The sequence below is a fragment of the Gracilinanus agilis genome, chromosome 2 (genome assembly GCF_016433145.1).
Source record: "Gracilinanus agilis isolate LMUSP501 chromosome 2, AgileGrace, whole genome shotgun sequence".
NCBI classification, from domain to species: Eukaryota; Metazoa; Chordata; class Mammalia; order Didelphimorphia; family Didelphidae; genus Gracilinanus; species Gracilinanus agilis.
Window position 1 is genome coordinate 422124331 of NC_058131.1, and position 15903 is coordinate 422140233.

Here is a 15903-nt window from a genome sequence, read left to right on the forward strand (position 1 = left end):
TACAAAACCTTGCCTAAACAACAAACTTCAAAAATTTGAATGGACCAAAGGAGAAGCCAATGACTCCATGAAGTAATGATAAAAGCAATGTCAAAAAATTTGAAAAAAAAAAAATGGCAAAAACACAAATGACCTGGAAAATAGAGGGGAAATGTTAAGAATCATTGCACTCTCTGAACACCACAACCAAAAAAGAGCCTTAGTTATATTTCAAGAAATCTCAAAGAGAAAATTGCTTAGATTTCTCTGAACTAAAGGGCAAGATGGAAAGAGAAAGAATCCATTAGTTACCTCTAGATAGAAACCCCCAAAATGAAAATTCCCAGGAACATCAAAGCCAAGTCAAAGAGAAAATTGCATGAGTAAAGAATTGAAATTTGGAATCAGTCAGTCATACACAATCTAGTAGCCACCACTATAAAGAAGCAAGAGAATTTGGAATACACACCCTAGAAGGTAAAAGATATAGGCTTATAATTGCAAAGAAAAATTTGCTTAGCAAAACAGAGTACAAGGAGGAAAAAACACATGTTCAGTAAAATAAGAGAATTTCCAAGCATTCCTTATGGAAAGACCAGAAAGGCATAGAAACTTCAAAGAACAACAGGAATGACAAGAAACACAAAGTAAATATGAACAATAATAAAGAACTAAAGTATAAGACAAACTGCATACATTTGAATATGGGGAGATGATACATATACCACCCCCCCCTTTAATTCTTATCATTAGGATTTACAGTACAACAACTAGATAAGGTCTGGGAATAAATGTCTTGATCTTAATTATGGAAAGAGAAGTAAAGAGGAATATAATGAAGGGGAAAGGAAGGTTAGGGGAACAATTTTTAAAATAAGGGTGCATAAGTAGTACAAATGAAGAGGGGGTAAGGGTTACAGAAATGAACCTCTCTGATCTAGTCAAAAGAGGCACACAGAGTATATAAATATTTTTCACTTTACAGCAAAAGAAGGAAAGGGGAGAAGGAAGAACAGGAATTAAATGGAAGACAGATTAAGGGATGCCTTAATCCCAAGGAAAACAAATTAAGGATATAGACAAATATTCATAGCTCTTTTGGGGTGTGTGTGCAAAGAATGGGAATCTGAGGGGATGCCCCTAACTAGGGACTGGATGAGTGTTACAGTATAGAAATTTGATGGAATATTAATGGTGCTAAGCTCTTTATCTGTATAATGACCAATCAGGGTTTCAGAAAAATGATGAACATGCTTTCCACCAACTAATGAAGAGGTGGACTCAGAACGCAGAATGATACCATCTTTAGAACAGGGATAACATGGAAATTTGTTTGACTAAACATTTATGTAATGGGTTTTGTTTCTTGGGTTTGCAAATGGGGTGGTAGGGTGTGCAATGTGGGAAGAGAGGTCTTCCAATTAAAACAAAATATATTTAAAAAGAAAACTTGGGAATTCTGTTCAGCACAAGGACTAACTACAGTTCCTGAAGACATGATAAAACTTGCTGCCTACCTCCTGAAAAAAAGATGGACTCAAGAATATAGAATGATATACTTTCTTTTTTAATACTTACCTTCTGCCTTAGAATCAATACTATGTATTGGTCCCAAGGCAGAAAAGCAGTAAGGGCTAGGCAACAGGGGCATTTAGTGACTTGCCCAGGGTCACATAGATAGGAAGTGTCTTGAGTCCAAATTTGAACAAGATATACTTTTTAAAAAATGGTCAATGAGAAATTTTGTTTTGCTTGAGGTTTTATATTTCTACCTCTCTCAACAGAGAGGAAGACAAGTGGGAGAGAGGTCTGTACTTAAAAAAATTTTTTTAATTGCAGTATATTGATAAACAAATATATTGGTTGGCTTTAACTGCATCTTGTCACAGTTTGGGAAGGGGATGTGGGAAATGACCAATGCAAATAAAAGTATCAACAAACTTTTTTAAGATAAAATGATTAAGTTGTTAATGAATATCATATTCATTTAGTTCATAAAAATAAAAGAAAAAGTCTTGTAATTCTGGATGGCATAGTGAATGCTTATTTCCACTCTAATATTTAAATATCTTCCTTATTAGCTAAAAGGGAACTGAAACAAATCTATGTATCTCATACTATTTATCATGGGAAATGAGATTTCTGTGTTCATTTTCTTGGTTGCATTTTTGTTTGGCCAGTTAAACAATCTTCTGACAAATTTGATCCCTCTTCAAACCTTTAAGACTAAATTTTATTAGAAACTCAATTATTAAGTCCTGAGATAAACTTTATCACCAAGTTTTAAGTAAATCAAGATATTTATTGACATCACTTAGCTCCTCTAGACTTACAAAAATTTGATAGTTTCAAAATTTTTAAATCACTTTTATTTGAGAGGCAATTATAGTTACAAAACAAATACTGAATTTGTAATGTATACATATATCAAAGTGGTATGGACTAGATAAAACAAAAAAGGGTATGATACTTCAATTGAATTGAAACATAATAATCGCCTTCCACATATGACTTTATTTCATTATGAACAAATGTCTAAAAGTTAACAAGGGAAATTGGTGAATTCCTGCTCATAGCTAGCCTGATGTTTCATATTATACATGATCCCAAAGTAAATCCAGTTAATGATGTCCATGAGCAGGAGCAGCTGCATCTGCACCTTTGAAAACAAAAATATGGTAGAAATTGTATTGTAATTTAGAAAGGTAATAAAAATGAAATAGACCTCAAATTGGTCAGAAAGGTAATACAAATGAAATAGACCTCAATTTGCTCATAAAGGCAAAGACCAAAGTAACAGAAAATAGAATTGTCAATTTCCTATTAGAAAAATCAAGTTTTATATTAATTTCAAAACTATTAAGTTTTTACAAAAAGACTTTATCGCCATATAAATTAACTTTGGGAGATAGCCAGAGTAATGAAAGTCTTAGTAGAGACCAAATAAAACCATTTCAATTTATCTAGCTCCTTCACAAAGTTTCTCTTTCTCTGTTTGCTATTAAAACAATATTTGAAGTTCAAACAATTTCAAACTTTTTTATCTGTGGGAAATTATATGGGAAAAGATAAAATTCAGGATCTGGCTTTAATCAAATGGGTGTGGTTCTTACCACTGAATTTTTAAATTAAATATGCTTCCTTACCAGTATTTTCATTAAAAGTGAAAGTATGGTCAAACTACTGGTTTGAGCTCCCCCTACTGCCGTTAAGTAACAAAGATTTTGGCTACCATTCAAATTACTATGTAATTTTCTTCTACAATTTCAAAGAAAATGTTTAGGACATACATAGCAAAAATTGCTTTGAGAATTCTACCTTACTACAACTACATATGTAACTCAAACATGATATTCTAAAATATTATTTCTGCTATATATTTATTTTTTAGAACTATGTACCAGATACTTCTACAGTATTAAAAACATATTTTAAGAAAAGCAACCCATCTCTGTCTTCTCCCCTTCCCTAAAAGACTTACCTTTCAAGGCTTTGGCTCTTTTATCTAAAAATTAGAAGAATATATTATTAGTCTTTGTTGTAAGCTATTTAAAAAAATTTTTTACTCCCACTTAATAATATGCTACACAATTTAAAATCTTAGACATACCACTTGAGAATCATTTTGAATGATATTTGATTAAGAGCTTTGCTGCCCAATGTACATCTAAAACTACTACAGGTAGTCTCCACAACCCCATTCAGTTTGGTTTTCCCTAAGACTCTAAAACAGGAAAACCAGAAAATGCTATAAAAATACTTTCCAAATCTTTTATTTAAAAGGTCTGGACTCAGGAACTTCCTAGATCTTTGACCCTAAACAAGTCACTTAACCCCCACTGGCCAGTCCTTACCACTCTTCTGCCGTGGAACCAATATATAGTACTGATTCTAAAGACAGAAGGTAAGGGTTAAAAAAGAAAAAAAGGTTATGCCTTCTCTACTCCTGGTTAACCCATATCCAACAGTTTAAAGGTTCTAACATGTTTTCCAACATAATGTTTAAGACAGATACAGTTATCTAACATGCTAAATAAATTAGTTTTTAAATAGGGCAGCTTGGGGATGTAATAGATATAGAGCAATATATATCTATATCTATATCAAATCAGAAAGGCTCATCTTTTTGAATTAAAATCTGGTCTTAGGCTCTTACTAGCTTTGTGACCTTGAGCAAGTCATTTAACCCTATTTGCCTCAGTTTCCACATCTAAAAAATGATCTGGAGACACAAATGGTAAAACCATTCTAGTATCTGTCAAAAAAATTCCAAATGGGATCCGAAAGTCATATACAACTGAAAAACAACTGAAATCTTTATTTAAATTTAATCTAAAAGAAATGACTAAAATCAAGGTTTGGGTGGGAATCATTTTTGCCAATTACTAATTCCTGACAACAATTTTTTCCTCCATTCATCTCCCAAGAACCAAACAAAATGCAACTTACCAGCACTTCTGATTTTGTAAACAATGAATCCCATCAAACCCATTCCTACCCAGATCTCCTGGTAAACCTGGGTGTAGTAGGGCTTCAGTGGAATCCAAACATTTTTCACCAAGTTCTGATAAAGCTGAAAATTAATAGTAGCAATAAATGTGGGCATTTCACATTACTAAAGTTGATATTATTCATTCGACAAGTATTTATAGAGCATTTGAGGCCCTTCCCCCTCACTGTCCCCATTCACCAAATGCCATACTTTTCCCTCTCTGATTCAGGGTTTCAAATCCTTTCCATTCTTTCATAAGAATCAGATCTAGCTCTGCCTCTTTCATAGAAGCTTCCATGCTCACTCACCCCCATTGTTCCTGCTTCTCAATTTTCAATGGTTCTTCACACCTCTATCATCTATACTGGTAGTTAGCACATTATAGTCTTGCATTATTGTTTCATGGAATTGTACATAGCATTCCAGAATCAGAAGGGGCAGATCATTGAGGTCTAGTCTAAATTTTAACCAGGGTCATGAATCCTGCTTCAAATACTTTGAATTATGGCTTGACCAGGGAGAATACCAGGAAGGATAGTAATGCATATTGGAAAGAGCCCTGGATTTGGGGTGAAGGAACTTGGGTTCTCTACTCTGGTGATCCCATTTCTCAGTTCTTGGTCAAGTACCTTAATCTCTTTATAAAATGAAAGATGCAAAAGATCTTTCTAGTTCTAAATCCTATGTTTACTATTTTCCTTGTTATAAAAAATATTTTTACTGAAGCAATCTAAGATTATAACACCTTTTATTGGGTGTGTATGTGAGGTTTATTGCCTATTTTCTATTTAGGTTCCAGAACCCAATCCATTTGTTTTTGTGACTTGATAACACTAAAAACTCTTAAAAGCAGATTAGCAATAGAAGTATCATAGGTGAGTAACTCACAGAGTAACTTCAATTAATGAGTAAAACCTTGGTCAAATCACTTTTCTCTGGGTCTCAGGTTCCTCATTGCAAAATCAGGGGATTAGACAAGGTTTTTCTTATGATTCCAGTAAGATCTAACATTTTATGGCCCTGGAGTACTGGGTGCCTCTTGTTTTTAGGCATGAGGTGAAGACAGTAAATAAAAATATTATTTCCAGGTCATCTCCATGCCAGACTGCCTGTTGTCTGGCCACTTCCAGTAAGAACCAGAAATTTGAGGAGCTCCCACCCTTATACTCCTCCCAGGGTTCTGATTCGTGATTATTGAGTATTCTACCATATCTTACTAGTCTTAGGCCCCCTAACTACTTCATAGCCATCTCCATGCCATCCTGCTAGAGATGTAACTCTTCCCATTTTAGCTATGAGAACAATAATCAAATCACCACTACTAATCCTGCAAACAACTACTCAATCATTTGCCCTACTGGCTCTCACCATTCTCAGTCCAAAACAGTTTCCTCTTACCACAGAGTTTCCCAAAAGGAGTTAGTCTTTCCCCAATTACAAAGTAAGCTCCTTGAGAGCATTGGTTATCTTTCTTGTTTATATTTGTATCCCCAATTTGGCAGTTCCTGAACTAGTAAGCTCTTAATCTTTCTTCCATTTATATATTCATATCTCCCAACTTATTCCAATACTGAGACTCATTAAAGAAGCTCAACTATAAAAATGCAAATAAACTTTCCATTTAATGCCACTTGCATCTTAGTGTGAATTACTTTTATCAAATTGCTGGCTAACTTGATAGTTAAAAACACTTGCATTGTTGGGTTTGAGCTTTGAGGGGGTGGCAGTAGGGTAGATGGAGGGATGATTTTCAAACATTTCAGGGAAGTAAAGACTTAACCCTGAGGAAAGAAAAGAAAGAAGTGGCAGACTGGAAGTGGGGGATGGAGGAAAGAGACAGAAAAGTGCCAAAAAAACCCAAAAACTCCTCTCCTTTGAGATTCTAAATAAAGTTCTTGTGTTATCAAAAAAATTCCCCCTGAAAATAAAAACACCTGATTCTCATAGAGAATATGCCAGCTGATGCTTACTGTAGAGCATACCACAAAATTTCCCATTACTTTTTTTTTTTTAATCTTTCATTGAGCAGGATAAAATGGTATAGAACAGAAGGAACCCTGGATCTGGAGTTAGGAGACCTAGTTTCCAGTATTCACCTGAAAGTCACCCAATTTCTCTAAGCTTCAGTGGCCTAATTTGTAAAAGGAAAACAATCACACTACTTGCCTCACAGTTATGTGAAGAAAGAAAGCTATTATTGTTAGACATCATCATATGGCTGGCCCCCAGATTTTTTTTCAGCCACCATCACTCACTACAATCTACTGAAGCATAGGAAGCCACAATTTATTGTTAGGAGCACCAAGACTGGGGAAAATCACGAATCTTTGACACAGAATATTGTTGTAATTATGGGGTAGTGAAAGGACTTATAAGTAGAAGTCAGAAGACTTGGGTTTTAATCCCAATTCACTGTTTAACTTTAGGTAAGTCAACTCCCTCATTGGGCATCTCTTTTCTTTTTTAGCAAAATGAGCTACAATTCTAACATTCTAGGACTTTTACAGTCAACCCTCCACATGACTGGATAAAAGCTAGGTCTAGTGAAACCAAGCCACAATGAACATTTGTATCTCACTAGCAATACTACAATAAAATGCACTAGAACCAACTCAAGATTCTAGGATAACTGTAGGAAAAGGGTCAGAACCTGTGATTATACTGGTATTGGGAACTTCCTGATAAGAAAGTTCCCCACCCCCAGCAACACAGGCCCATGCAGTCTCAGAACACTGTGAGGTAAGCGACTTGTGAAGGGTCACACAGTCAAATCCAAGGTCTGACTTGAACCCAGGTCTTCCTGGCTCTGAGGCAGATAACTTTCTACTACTGTGCAGGCTCTCTTTCAGCAAGTATAACTTTGAGGTAGACTATTGTAGCATACCACTCTTTCTATCTATTTCTGATTAGTCTTTCCATTCAAAAAGCCCAACAAGCCAACTGTCCTCACTTTTTGGGCAGATGACTGTTATCCAGTTTCTTTTTTCCTTAGTCCTCATCTTCTTAAGCTCTCTGCCACACCTGACCCCACTGATTGCTCTCTCCCTTCCTGACAGTCTCTCTTCCCAGCTTTCCTTCCTTCCAGTCTGGGCCCCTTTCCTTCTCAGTGACCTTCTCAGTTCCCATAGATTTGAGAAGAGCATTTCTGGTGAGATGACTTTCAGATCTACAAATCCAGCCCTTGTATCTCCCTGACCTTCAGTCCTATTAACAACAACTACCTTTTAGATAAACATTTCAAGCTCAACATGCCCAAATGTGAGTTCATTTTCGTTCATCCCAAATCTATGCCTTCAACTTTCTCTATTTTTTGTGAAAGGCGTCACCACTCAATTCTCCCAAGTTTATAATCTCAGTTTTATCCTCAACTCCTCACTTTCCCTCACCTCCTCTTCTCCCTCTATACTACTTCACTTGGTGACCTCAGCAGTTCCCAAGGATTCAATTCCTATCTCTATGCTGATGATTCTCAAAATCTACCTTTCCTACTCCCCCAATATCTTGCATCTCAGACATCTTAAACTCAATATAACCAAAACAGAACTCATTATCTTTCCCACTAAACCCTCCCTACCTTCTACCTTCCCTAAAACTGTAGAGGATAAGACTATCCTCCCAGTCCTTCAGGTTTACAACCCAGGAGTCACCTTAAATTCCTTACCATCTCTCACCTCCAAACCCCACATCAAGCTGTTGCCATTTCACGGTTACAATCTTCCAAATATGCCCCCTTTTCTCAGGCACAACCACCACTCTATTATGGGGGCCTTATGAACTCCTGCTTCAATTACTGCATTGAGAGTCTGCCTGTCTCTCAAACGTGTCCAATCCATTCTCCATTCAGTCACTAAAATGATTTTCTTAAAGCATGGGTCTTATCATGTCACCACCACTCCTATGCAGTGAACTGTGGTGGCTTCCCATTGCCTTCAAAATGCTGTTTGACAATCAAAGTCCTTATCCCTACCCCCTTCCTCCCTTTCCAGTCTTTTAAAGATCGTACTCCCTGATATAATACATACTCTTCAATCCAGTGTCACTGGCCTCTTGGTTGTTCAGGAATAAGACTCTCCATCTCTCAGCTTGGGGTATTTTCTCTGGCTGTCCCCCATGCCTGAAATGCTCTCCCTCTTCCACCCTAATGACTAACCTCCCTGGCTTCCTTTTTTTAACCCTTGTACTTCGGTGTATTGTCTCATTGGTGGAAGATTGGTAAGGGTGGGCAATGGGGGTCAAGTGACTTGCCCAGGGTCACACAGCTGGGAAGTGGCTGAGGCCGGGTTTGAACCTAGGACCTCCTGTCTCTAGGCCTGACTCTCACTCCACTGAGCTACCCAGCTGCCCCCTCCTGGCTTCCTTTTAAGTTCCAACTAAAATCCTATCTCCTACAGGAAACCTTCCCTGACCTCTCTTAATTCCAGTGTTTTCTCTCTTTAAATTATTTCCTGCTGATCCTATGTGTAGCTTGGTTTGGATATATTGTTTGTATGTTGTCTCTGACTGTAAACTCCTTAAGGGTAAAGTCTGCCCTTTGCCTCTTTTTGTATCCCCAGTACTTGGCACAATGCCTAGTATATAGTAGATTTAATAAATGTTACTGAACACATGAACTTCACATATCCAGCTACCAAATCTTATCATTTCTATTTTTACATCCTTCTTTTTACTGCTGTATTAACCACCTTGGTCCAGGCCCTCATTACCTCTGGCCTAGGCATTATAAAAGCCCAAATGGTTTCTGGAGACTTCTCAAGTCTCTAGCCCCACTCTAATCCAGTCTCCAAACTAGCCTTCTACAGAAGTACTCCAATTCCTGTAATCTTTGTGCACTGACCAAACCTCATGTCCTCACTGCATTCCCTCACTCTTACCTAACATAATGAAATCTTTCATGTGCATGTGGTTCTATCTCCTGGTAGGGGATCTTTGTATTTGCATTTCTAAGGCCTAATAAGGTGCCTAGTATTTACTAATTACTTAATAAATGCTTACTGAATTCACATGTAAAATCTAAATTGCTTATTGTCTCAGGGAGGAAGGAGTGGGAAGAAGTGAGGGTGAGGAGATAGAGAATTTGAAACTCAAAATAAAAAAAAAATTGATAGTAGGAAGCAATCAGGTGGCTCTGTGGATTGAGAACCAGTACTAGAGACAAGGTCCTGGGTTCAAACAGGGTCTCAGACACTTCCTAGCTGTATGACCCTGGGCAAGTCACTTAACCCCCATTGTCTAGCCCTTACTGTTCTATTTTGGAACCAATATACAGTATTAATTCTAAGATGGAAGGTAAGGTTGTTTTTAAAAATGAATGTTAACAAATTGTTTTTACATATAATTGAAGGGAAAACATTTTTTTTTAAGTTAAAAAATGCTTGTTCACTTACTGGTGATAGGAAACTCATTATTCAAAAAGTAAGCTCATTCCAGTGTTATAAAGCCGTTTTAAAAATGCTTTTCCTGGGGGCAGCTGGGTAGCTCAGTGGATTGAGAGCCAGGCCTAGAGGCAGAGGTCCTAGGTTCAAATCTTCTGACACTTCCCAGCTGTGTGACACTGGGCAAGTCACTTGACCCCCATTGCCTACCCTTACCACTCTTCTGCCTTGGAGCCAATACACAGTATTGATAATAAATATTGATAATAATTGGTAATAAATAAATGAAAATGCTTTTCCTTACAGTATTGGACTGGATCTATGATTTGTTCAGTATAGCAACCTGCCCTCTAACCTGGCTGCAGTTCACCTCTCCAATAACTTCTGAATACTGTTCCTAGTTCTACCTTTTCGAACCAATATACCTCATCCAGGGGCTTTATAAACTACAAAATGCTTTTTCTTAAAAAATTCTCTCTACCTCAGCCTCCTCTGCCCCCTGCCCCCAATATGAAGAAATTGGGGCTCAGTGATTCCATCAAGGTCACAAAACAAGTAAATGGTATCACAGGGAATGGAACACTAATTTTCTGATTATTATTCTTTCCACCTATATACCATGCTGCATTTTCATACAATATAAATTCATCCTTCTAAAAGACAGTCTTTTAGATAAGATACCTTTTATACTCCCACTAAGTCTCTCATTCCTGAACTCTTCTTCACAGGACTCAGTTATGAGTTGGGGCTATAATATAATGTCATTTCACTTCAATTACTGATGCCACTTCAACCCACTCTTTCCCCCAAACAAAACACTCACAATTTTAACCTAGGAAGGCAGGAATTGTATTTGCTTAAATATATAGAAACCTGTAAGTAAATGGCAGCAGTCATTTGTGAAAAAATACATTTCAGGAATATAGATTCTATTTAGCAAAACTGATTCTTCTACTTTAATGCTTTTTTACACAGCTTTAGAGGTGCAGTGGAAAGAACTCTGGATTTGAGGCTAGAAGACCTGGGCTCAATTCAAACTGGATGACCTTTGGTAAATCACAACCTGATACCTAAGCACCTCAATTGTAAAATTAAGGGGTTGGGGCAGATGATCATAAAGTCCTTTCTAGTTCTAAATTTTCCAATTAAACATCGCCTCTAAGGGCCTTCAACACAAAAGATCAGGTAGTAAGGGATCTTTGGATCATAGATTTAAAGGTGAAAGGGACCATGAAGTCCTTCCTCCTCCCCAAATTTACAGATAAGGAAATTGAGTCACAGAGAGGTTAAGTGAATAGCCTAGGTCTTCCTGAGTTCAAATCTAGTGCCTGAAAAACTAAGGATTCAAAAACAAAACAAAAAATAGTTCTTATTCTCAAAGAGCTCATATTCTATTCAGGTCCTACATTTACAAAATACAAAGTAGTTGAAGGAAGAGGGCAATGTTAATATAGCAGGATCTGGAAAGGCTTCCTGAAGAAAGTGGCATAGGAATACTTTATGGGCAGTAAATGGTGTAGGAAAGATTTTCCAAACCAAGGGAGAAAGACAGAGAGTATTATGATAACTTGTTTTTTCAATTTAGATATTCCCTCTATTGCTTCATACCAGAACTCATTTGATATCTTAAATTTTTATGATTCTTTAATATATTCTTCCATAAATCCAACTAGAAGTTTACCTTTAATCATAATTGTTACATGATATGCCTACCTCCTTTCAAGGCCATAAAATGTTTTTGATCACATCTTATACTTCTCAACAAATTAAATAATGTAATTTCTGTCCATTATTATTATTAGGTGAAAGAAGTCAATCATAAAATCAGAGTTAAAGAGTTTGAAAAGAATCTGGAAGGTCATATAGTCCAACCCAAGAAAACCAAGAGACCCAGTAAAGTCAGCTATTTGCCTAAGGTTATTAAGTAGTAAGCTTCAGAGATGGGATTTGAACCATGGTATTCTCATTCCTGTCCCAATGTCTTCCCCTTGTACCAGGATGGATCCCAGTTAATGATGGAAGAAACAGACACAACACCTACTACATTGCTCTTGAATTAATAGAACATATCCTTTTTTGGGAAACATAAATTGTAGATCTAGGTCTTCCTCTAATCTATGTAACCTTGGAGGTTATGTCTCAGCCTCTCTGGATTTTAGATTCCTCCTTGTAAAAAGGAGAATCTCAATTTTCTTCCTAATAATGACAAATTATAGTTCAATGACAAAAAGGCTACTCTTTCAGGTTTGAAAAAGTTAGAAAGCACTCTCATCCCTTAGCTCTCCCATGCTGCTCCTTTGCAGACCCTCCCCTCTCATATTCCTACATCTGGTTCTCTTCCTTTTTTCCTTTCCTTCTTTATAAGTCTCTTCCTCTTCTGTGCCCCTATCTTCTTCCCGATTTCCTTCCTCCACCTCCTGGTCCCCCTCCCCACTCTTATCACCTGCCTCACCTCCACAACACCTTGTTTTCCCCTCTTCCTATGCTGATTCCTCAAAGCCTTTCCTAGTCACCTCTGTCTTAACCTTCCCCCGTTCTTCCTTTTCTTCCTACTCTTTACCTTCTTTGCTCTTCCCTCCTTCAAATATCCTCCTCCCTAGTCAAAACGGAAGCCCCTTGGACGCCAAGGGTTGTAATATTTCTCCTTTATGAGTTCAAATCCTGCCTAGGAACACTTAACAGCTGGGTGACCCAGGACCAGTAACTTAACCTTCTAACTCCATTCTCAAGCTTGTGTGAGTCAAGTGATATAACACTTGTGCTGATTATTGATATCTCCCCAATACACACAGACACACACAGACACACACAGACACACAGACACAGACACAGACACACACACAGACACAGACACACACACACACACACACCCTCCTCAGATCTTGAGGAGGGCTTCCTACATCGCAATCCGGCCCAGCGGCCTCCCCTGCCCTTCAGGAGGCCCCCCTCTCATGGGCCCTGACACCTCAGACCGCGCCGACCCCGAGCGGGTTCCTTTTTCTCACCATGGTTGGTTTCTGCAAGGAAGGGCGGCACGCGAGAATCCAAGCCGGCAGCGGAGTACTGCGGAAGGCCAAAGGCTCCAAAAGGTGACCCTAAAAGCCGGAGTCTCGCGGGGAATGCTGGGAAAAGCGGCTCAGAGAGCGCCGGAAAGGGCGGAACCTCCCCGTCGCCTCAGAGCGCTAGCCTCCCGCTACAGCGTCCTCGAGCGGTGTGTATTGTCGCGGCAGGGCGCCGCGAAGCCGCAGTCCGGACGAGAGGAAAGAGTCAGCACAGCTAAGACCCCCCGAGTCAGAGAGCGGGGGCGGGAGAGAGGGAGGGCGTGCCAGCTCCTGCCCTGGAGCTGGGAGAAGTGGAATGGAAGGGGGTGAGTCCTACTAAAGCCCAGGAATTTTGTTCAAGGTCCCGGCCGGGAGAGTCTTGCTTTGTCTCTCCTCTCCTCTCTTCTCCTTCCCCTCTCTGATCTTTTCTTTTCCTTTCTTTTCAAAAACCTTACCTTCTATCTTACAATGGATACTAAGTTTCAGTTTCAAGGCAGAAGAGCCATAAAGGATAAACAATTGCAGGATTGACTTGCCAAGGATCATACAGCTAGTGTCTGAAGCCAAATTTGAACCCAGGACCTTCCATCTCCAAGCCTGGCACTCTGTCCACTGAACTACCTAGCTGTCCCCAGGAGAATGTTTTTTGAAGCTTCAGGAACACTACCTTCTGTGGGAAACTTTACTTGTGCACCCTCCACCCCAGTTGTTATTGCCTCCCTTCCTTTTTAACTTATTCAGTCTTGTCTGACTCCCTGTGACCTTATTTGGGGTTTTCTTGGCCAAGATACTGAAATGGTCTGACATTTCCTCCAACAGCTTATTTTACAGATGAAGAAGCTGAGACAAATAGGGTTAAATAACTTGCCCGGGGTCACACAACTAATAAATGTCTGAGGCTGGATTTGAACTCAGGAAGGGGAGGGTCTTTCTGACTCCAGGCTTGGTGCTTTATCCATTTTGCCACTTAGCTGACCTCTAGTTAACTACTTTGTATGTAATTCAGTTTAGGTTTATGCTGTTTAGATTTAAATATGTATTTGTTAGGCCCCTCCCTCCTCTTGCCACTCCATATACCTTAGAATTTCATTAACTACTTGCAGAAAAGAGATTTTTTTTTGTTCTTTGTACCTTTTATATTTCTCCCAGAGCCTAGATAGTCCTTGCTACTTGGCAAGAGATTTAATAAATACTTGTATAACTGACTGAGATCTGGTCTTTTGACATTGCTTAGTAGACTAGTTTAGACCAATGATGGGCAAACTATTCCCCCAGCCCAGATCCTGGCTGTAGTTTGCCCATCACTGCCTTAAGCAATTCCCTAATCACTACATCTGGATGTAGGGGCATAGTGATTAGGGAATTGCTTAAGGCAATGATGGGCAAACTATGGCCTGGATCTGGGCTGGGGAAATAGTTTGCCCATCAATGGTTTAGACTATACTATTCTAGCTATGAATTATACTACACTATGCATTATACATTATGTTACATATATTACATTATATATATCATATCATATAGTATAAATAATTGAATACTATTTTATGCTCATATTACTCTATTCTAAATTTAAACTACTCTATAGTATATTGTTCTATTGACTACAAACCTTTTAGAGCCATGCTGGCCCTCTCCCCTCACCTACTTCCCGCTTATGAGGGGTAAGGGGGAAGGAAGCATTCCCAATGGCTGCTAGGCAGAGGGTAAGGGGAAGTGAGGATTATCCTTAGGCCCATGAAGAGGGGGAAGGAAACGGCTCTACCCAGAATCCCTCTGGCTTTCTAGCAACAAACTGATGGGTGCCTGCAGAGGTATGCCCACAGAGAGGGCTCTGAATGCCCTTTTTTTGCACACATGCCACAGGTTCACCATCATGGTTTATACTATACCATACTACCCTATCCTATAGATCTGCTGCACCAAAGATCCTATCATCTTTGATTCTACTAAGATTTGAGTGGCAGAACCAGCAAGGAGACAGAATGTAGCAATTTTCTTGCAGACAACTTAGAAAATAGGCAAAAGATCTGTTTCATTGGGGTGGGCAGCCCACAAAAAGGCCACACCAAGGAGTAGTGGTGCAAGTCAACAACAATCCCCGCTTTCCCCCAACCCCCTCCCTGCCAACTGCTCAAACTTTTAAACTCCCCACCCAAGCCAATATTAAGACACCAAGACCCTGCCTAAGCCAGCAGCAGAGCACAACCAAAACCACCCCTTAAAGTTCTGTGCCCCAGGGTAAGCATACAGTAAGCCCCCTCCATTCCAACCCCAGTAATAGTCCACAGTGCACCTGGTCAGTTCAAACCCAAGGAGAGATCCGGAAGCCCCTGCCCAAAACTGAGGTCAGGCCCTGAACCACAGAGCAAGGTAGCTGACAGTAAGCTGGGTCCTGCAAGCCATCAGCATGGCCTGGAGGAGACTGAATCAGCAGTAGGAGGTGTCTTCCAGCACTCTTGGCTCACAGGCCATCGTGCTGCCTTGGAAGAACTGAACTTGCAGAAATCTAAAACTAGAGCAGAAGGTAATAGAAAAACTGAAGAGAGTGCCCTGAGAACAGAGCCCACCTTTCAGACAAAAATAAAAGTCAAGAAAAAGACTAATAAAATGATCAAACATTAAAAAAACCACACCTAACCATAGAAAATTATTATAGAGATAAGAAAAAAGCAAGGCATAAACTCAGAAGGAGGCAATGAAATCAAAGTAGCTACATGCTTCAAAGAATAATGGAAATTGATTTCAAACTCTAGAAAGGATCAAAAAGGATTTAAAAAATCAAGTAAGAGAGGAACAAAAAAAATGGGGAAAAGAAATGAAAACAATATAAGAGTAAACAGGAGGCACCTAACAAGAAAAGGAGGCACCTAAAAAAATAACACTTTAAAAATTGAATTAATTAAATGGAAAAAAAGAGGTACAAAAATCCAAAGAAAAAAAGAATATCTTAAAAATGAGAATTGGCTAAATGTAAAAGGAAGTGCAAAGATCCTGCAAAGAAAAGGATTTCTTGAAA

At 38.8% G+C, this 15903-nt stretch overlaps 1 protein-coding gene across 1 annotated transcript; it reads right to left on the minus strand.

The window, feature by feature from the left end:
• Positions 1–2325: 2325 nt before the first annotated feature.
• On the minus strand, positions 2326–12979 carry ATP5MJ (ATP synthase membrane subunit j). The gene is made up of 4 exons (XM_044661886.1): positions 12849–12979; positions 4429–4552; positions 3461–3484; positions 2326–2632 (listed from the first exon to the last, which is right to left on the minus strand). The coding sequence occupies exons 1-4, from the start codon at positions 12849–12851 to the stop codon at positions 2601–2603; spliced, it is 183 nt and encodes a 60-aa protein (XP_044517821.1). The 5' UTR covers positions 12852–12979; the 3' UTR covers positions 2326–2600.
• Positions 12980–15903: the final 2924 nt, after the last annotated feature.

Bases quoted from the DNA above. Each gene is read 5' to 3' on its own strand.
- ATP5MJ (XM_044661886.1), bottom strand. The intron at 3,485-4,428 runs GTAAGTTGCATT...TCTAATTTTTAG, and splicing joins TTACAAAATCAGAAGTGCTG to ATAAAAGAGCCAAAGCCTTG. The intron at 2,633-3,460 runs GTAAGTCTTTTA...TCAAAGGTGCAG, and splicing joins AAGAGCCAAAGCCTTGAAAG to ATGCAGCTGCTCCTGCTCAT.